We start from the raw sequence: 7,500 nt of genomic DNA, 5'->3' as shown, positions 1-7,500 counted from the left end.
ACGTTATATTCAAATTTAATTTTTTTTTTTTTTTTTTATTAAAAATAAATAAATAAATAAATATATATATATATATATATATTAATGTAAACAAATAAGAGAACATAATATATATTAAAAATATATATAATAAATAAATAGATAAATATATATATATATATATATATATATATATATATATATATATTTATTTATTTATATATTTATATATGTAGAAGGTTTGTGTTATTTTATTAAATACATTTTCTTAATTTTATATTTCCTAAGTGACATACACAAAATGAAGGTTAAAATTTTCCCATTTTACAATATTCCAAAATATATATATATATATATATATATATATATATATACATATATTGTATGCTTTTCATTTTTTTATATTCTTCAATATTATATATGAAATAATTTAAATAAAAATTATAAGGCTCATCTTTTTATTATGATTACAAAAATCCACATTTCTTTATAGTCTAATGTCTTTTCACAAAATGCCTTTATAAAAGACAAAAATATATATATATATATATATATATATATATGTATATATAATGTTTAAAATAATGTAGCGTCTCAATTCAATATTAAGAAAAAAAAAAATGAAAAAAATAGAAAAAAAAAAAAAGAAACAAATAGAAAAAAAAAAAGAAAGAAAAGAAAAAGATTCATGCCCATTTATATAGGGACAAAATTTCTTATATACCTTACAAAATAGTTATAATTTCATATTTATTATTCTATACAAATTGAAATTGTTATATATCATTTTGACGATATATCTTTTTCTTGAATGTAACATATATACATATATGTGATCATATTTCATTTGGTTATTCTATTTTTATTTTTATTTTTTTTTTATTTTTATTTTTTTTTTTTTTGGTTGATATTTTCTTTCCATTAATTTATTATCACCCATCATTTTGATTATATTATATATATATATATATATATATATATATATATATATATATATATATATTTTTTTTTTGTTACAACTTGTATGTTTGTATGTATGTATGTATGAACGCCTCATGGAGAACTGTAGATATAACTCTTCACTTCCTTTTCATTTTATTAGTGATAACATATTTTGTTTCCTAAAAGATGGATACATATGTTTTATGAATTTATTAAACAATGAAAAAAAATATCTTTATATTACGTGTTCACAAGATGAAGGTTATGTAGCACAATATTATTTCGATGTAGTAAAATGTAGATATGAAAAAAAAGAAGAGGATTGTAATAAAAATATGACAATAAATATAATGTTATTACAAAATGAAAACAAAAAAAATGTTAAAGAAACATGTTATATAAAAAAGTTTGTTACAAATAAAATATATCATACTTTATTCTTAGTTATAAATAAACATTATCATAATATTTTATGTTCGTTAGCTTTTGAAAATAATAGCTTCGAAATTCTGAACACGAATTTTGTTAAAACTTTCAAAGGGAAAATAAAATCTATGGCATGCACGAATAATAACATTTTTGTCTTGATAAAAAAAAAAAAAAAAATTATAAATAAAAATAAAAATAATCACATGAAAAGTAAAATATTAAATCAAAATGTCCTGGCATCTAAACACACACTTGATCGATCACTCCTTTTAATGAAAGGAGAGAATGATGTTAACGTTATATGTGAATCCAAGAAGGAAAAAAAAAAAAAAAAAAAAACAGACAACAAAAATGAGAAGAAAAAGGGCCACATGGAAATAAAAGATGTAAATGATAAAATAAATGATAAAATAAATGAAAAAATAAATGAAGAAAAAAATGAAGATACAAATGAAGATACAAATGAAGATACAAATAAAGATATACATAAAGATACAAACAAAGATACAAATAAAGATACAAATAAAGATACACATAAAGATATACATAAAGATACACACAAAGATACACACAAAGATACACACAAAGATACACACAAAGATACACACAAAGATACACACAAAGATACACACAAAGATCCATATGAAGAAAAAGAAAACGATAATATCCCCTTAGGTGATCATCACAGTGTACAATATAACATTTTCACATTTTCCATATTAAATAAAAAAGAACCCGATTTAAAAAAAATACAATTTTCAAATATAATATTACCTATAAAAAAAATGATAATATGTCCATATGATGAAAAAATAATAATATTGTTATCACATAAAAGTATTGTATATATTATTATGAACAAAAACAATGATGATTTAAAAAATATGTTTATCATAAAAGAACTTATTTTTAATAGTCCTATTATTACTACAACATGGATAGATAATTACATATTTTTAATTTATTTTTTAAACAACGAATTAATATTTTTAAGTTTTGCAAAGCCTTGTAGAAACCTATATTTTTACAAATGTATTAATAACTATTCACATATTACATCTTTTTTTTATAAGTCGAGGAATTTGTATATATCTTTTAAAACCAAAGAAATCGTATGTTTTAAGATTCGTTATTATGAAATTCCCTTGACTGTTTTTAAAAAGGTAGATAAAAATAAAAGATCATATGTATATACATGGATATAAATATGGATATATACATGGATATATATATGGATATATACATGGATATATATATGGATAAATATATATATATATATGGATAAATATATATATATATATTATATTGTTCCCATTTTACATTTTGAAATGTTTCAACTCAGATACAAAGCACTGAAGGTAATTATATAGATGCAAAATATTTATTCAGAAAAAGACCTAGATATATAAAGATAAATCATAATGAGCGAAATGTAAAAGATGATAAAGAAGGCAATGATGAAATACGTGAGGGAGAGGATTTCCTTAGGAATAATAATAAAAATTTTTCTGATGTCAAAAAAAGGAAAAAAAAAAATGATAAGAATAACTATGAAATCATCTTTAATAATATATTAAGGGAAATAAAAAGATTAGAAAATAAATTATTATACAATGATTATAATATATTTTATGAAGATGTTGAAATAAATAAGGATGAACTAAAAAATAGGTTAAGTGCAAGAAGTTTGAGTGTTTATAATAAATATTTTAATTTGAATCTTTTAGGTCATAATAAGAAGAAGAGGATAAGACAAGATATACAAAATAATATGTATGATAATAAATATAAATGTGTTGAAGAAGATGTATGTATAAATCCTAATATCCAGAAAGAATTAATTTTTTATGAATATGATGATGATGATAATAATAATATATTATGGTCGTCCCATTTGTATTTTTTAAAAAAAAAGAAGAAGAAAAAATTTGAAAATTTCCATTATAATGATGAGAATGTAATAAAATTATTAGAGTTTGTTTCTATAATAAATTTAGATAAATATATTTTAAATAATATAAGTAGTTTTTATATAATATCTAAATATTTATTTCTTTTACTAGATAACGGTTTATTATATTATACTAAAAAAAATGATGATGGCAAAATATATGATTTTTTAGAATTATCTAATTTTTATATATGTTATTATAAAAATATAAATAAAATAGTAGATATAAAAATAATAAATGAACATGATATATATTATATGGATAAGAAACATATATTAAAAAATTATTCTTTAAAAAATAATTATTTAAACATTATAAATACAAAAGAAAAAATTCAATCATATAATATCTTTTCTATGTTAGAAAATAGTACTTGTATATTTTTATCCTTAAATGATGGATCTTTCTATTTTATAAACATTACAAAACATAAAATTTTATTATACGATAATCTACAGAATTTTAGTAATTTAGGACATAACCAAATATATTGTAGTTTTAAAAAAAACAAATATATACAATATAGTGTTTTTAATAAATTGAATGAATATATATTCAATGGTTACTTTTACGTACAACAATATATTATATTATTTTTTTTAATATATTCTACATCTCATAAAAAATTTTTTATTTATCTGGTAGAAAATATACATATATATATTTTATTCAAAAAAATACATCAGACGAATATTTTATATACATATAATAACAAAAGTATCATCACTACGAAGGGACAAAAGAAATCTTCTAATTATATTTTATATAATTTCTCGTTATATAAAACTCTGAATAAGGATTATATGTGTTTATTATGTTCAGATAAAAAGGTGTCTTATTTTTATATGTTCTTTTTTGACCTCCCAAGGGAAGAGGAAATCAAAATGTACATATCAGAAAAAAAGAAGAAAAAAATAATAAACAATAATAATAACAAAAAATATATATGTAATCGTAGCAATAAATATAATGATAATAATTATAAGGAGAATCAAAAAAATGAAGTTCAAAATTATCACGATGATCATCATCATGATGATGATGATGAAAAATCCTATCCTTTATTATATACAAGAAATATTTTTTTCTGTTCAATCAAGAATACAAATATTGTGTATGCTAAATGTATAGGGAATTATATGGTGGTTGCTGATTATTATTTAAACATTACTTTTTATTATATTAAAGAACATTTTAATCATTATTATTTATCGTCAGGTGAAGTTCCTTCTTCTTTTTTTCTTCCGCATACATTGGAAGAACGTTGTGTTTTTAAGATGAAGAAAAAAAAAGAAAAAGACAGAAAAAAAAAAGAAAGAGACAAATATACATATAACATGAAAGAAGAGGGTGAATCCAAAATTGATCATTCAACACATCATAATATGGAAAACATGATGCAAAGATTTTTTTTTTTCAAAAGAAAAAAATTAAAAAACACAACACAATTTAATGACAATATGATTAAAGAGGACAAAATTGAAGAGAAAATAAATGAAGATTTTGTTACAACAGAAGAAGGAGAAAAAAAAAGTAATAATAAAATAAAAAATAATACACAACATAATAATAATAATAACAATAATAATGATGTATTTATTTGTAATTCTTTATTTGAATTATTACTTAATAAAGAGAAATCATTTTTTTTGAATATTAACCATGGGAAATTAAAATATATAAATGAACGTATGCATACATCAGAATTAACATGTATTGATATTATAACAACAAATAATATATTGATATGTATATATTTTAATTCTATTAATTATCCTCTTGAAATAAATCCACATATAAATATTAGATATATGCCTTATCTAAATAACGATATACAATATTATTATCCTTTGATCATCAAAAGTAATAACAACTATGAGAATAATAATATGTATGATTTATTTTTGATCAAAAAAAAAAATTTCCTTCTTTTAAGAAATAATATAAAAGAAGATGAAGAAGTAAATATCAAACTAAAGGAAAGGGATCATTCTACAATATACAATCCTAAATTAATACAAAATCAACAAAATGATCAAACATATAATACAAAATGTGTTGAAGAAAACATACTTAATGTTACAACAAACTCTAATGAACATATCTCTTTTTATATTTCCAAGTGGATCATTGAAGATAATAACACATCATATTATATAAATGATTCCTTGATAAAAAATATGAATGTTGTCTTTCTTAAAATAAAAAATGATATATCACAAAATTATACAAATAAGAAAAGAAAAAACTTTTTTGAAGATATTGTATGTATGGAGAAAAAATATATAGAAAATAATAATAATAATAAAAACAATACAAACAATACAAACAATACAAACAGTACAAACAATACAAACAATACAAACAATACAAACAATAATGATAAGAAGAATGTGAAGGTAGACATCAATATGAATATACCTACACATTATAATATATTAAAGAATAAAACCTTATTAAATGATGTAGAAAAGGCAAAATGTATAGAACCCCAAAATAATAATCATAATATATATAATAATAAAGAAATAGAATTCAAACAAACACCAAATATAGATAAACTAAAGGAGGAAAAAACATATATATTGAAAGATAAAAATTATATTATTCATAATAAAAATACTAATTATTTTTTCGACAACGAAACAATTATATTTACTTTTATCAAAGATAATTCTTCACAAAATATATCTTTAAAAAAATGTTTGAAAATTTATCAAAACAAATATTATCTACAAGAAAAATATGAAAAAAGAAAAAAACAAGAAAAAAAAATTACCTATCTAAGAAAACAACTTAATGATTTAATAAAAACAAACTATAAAAATGAACATATGAAAATTGACAGATGTACGTTTTTTTTTGATAAAAAATATATAAATGAAGAAGATATACTTATTTATGAATATAAAAAGATAAAAAAAAAATTTAAAAAAACAAAAAAACAAAAATTATATATTATTAATAAATTACAAAAAAAATGTTCTATATTAAATAAAATCGATTTTTTATGTGCATTCAAAAAAAATCTGTATGTTGTAAATTTTTATAATAATCAAATTGGATATAAATTTTGTAATTATATATCATATCCATCGAACAAATCAAATCATTTATCGAATGAAAAAATTAATTTCTCATCTTATAATAATTTATTATCTTATAATGATTTATCATCTTATAATAATATATCATCTCATAATAATATATCATCTCATAATAATTTATCACCCCATAATAATTTATCATCTCATAATAATTTATCACCCCATAATAATTTATCACCCCATAATAATTTGTCTTCTTATAATTTATGTTCATCTCCTTATACAGATAAAATAAAATGTTTACGATTTTTACAAATAAAAGAATTTTTTTTTTTACACAACATTGATAAGAACAATACATTATTTTTTCTCAAAGATTACACTGATTATATTGATAGATATCTTCAAGATTTCTCGTCTCTTTATTTTTACCATTACTATCCATGTACAAATATTAATTTAAATTTTCTATACTCAAACTTATTTAATGTGAATCCTTTACAAGGAGAAGTAGATGACTTACGATGGAACTATCTCCTCTATTCTCCGTATGAACTTTTCACAAACTCTAGGAAGAGACTCCAGTGTTACATTTTAAAAATATTGATAGAACAGGTTAAATATATATATATATATATATATATATATATCCATATATGTATGTGTGTGTGCATATATTTGCTTATCTCTTTTTAAAATATATATTCATATATATAACCATTCCATTCAAATAACATTTTCGTTTTAGAAAAAAAAAAAGTTTCAAAACGATTTTGAAAGCCTAAAAGAAGAAAAGAATCATTGCCTCAAGGAAATAAACTTCTTGATAAATAAACTTAAATCCTCTCTACAAGACGTAGAAAAATATATGAGCTACAATTTTTCTTATTATATAAATATGAAATTATTTATAAAAAATCAACCATGGTATGATAAAGGGCGCATATACAATATTCCAGACGCTATAGAAAAAGACCTTTTATTAAAAATACAATTAAACAAATTAAACATTGAAACAAAAAAAGATATAAATAAAGAAAATTATATTTTACAAAAAAAATATAATGAACAAAAAGAAAATATTAATGTGCATACTTGTACACAATATTACAATTTGAAGCACGAGATGAAGAACTCTCCTTCCACGTAAG

At 19.5% G+C, this 7,500-nt stretch overlaps 1 protein-coding gene across 1 annotated transcript in view; it reads left to right on the top strand.

Annotated features, from left to right (window-relative positions):
* Positions 1–1,034: 1,034 nt before the first annotated feature.
* PRSY57_0212500 (hypothetical protein) overlaps positions 1,035–7,500 on the top strand; it is a gene marked incomplete at both ends in the record, with an annotated part of 7,534 nt that continues 1,068 nt past the window's right edge. Inside the window, 3 exons of the mRNA XM_020114422.1 lie at positions 1,035–2,513; positions 2,693–6,964; positions 7,098–7,495. Coding sequence (XP_019970894.1) covers positions 1,035–2,513; positions 2,693–6,964; positions 7,098–7,495 — 6,149 coding nt within the window. Of the gene's footprint in view, positions 2,514–2,692; positions 6,965–7,097 lie in introns of the transcript that reaches the window.

This window comes from Plasmodium reichenowi, chromosome 2 (assembly GCF_001601855.1).
Source record: "Plasmodium reichenowi strain SY57 chromosome 2, whole genome shotgun sequence".
Taxonomy (NCBI): domain Eukaryota; phylum Apicomplexa; class Aconoidasida; order Haemosporida; family Plasmodiidae; genus Plasmodium; species Plasmodium reichenowi.
Note: the sequence above shows the minus strand (reverse complement) of the source record. Positions and strands in the feature narration are given on the sequence as shown.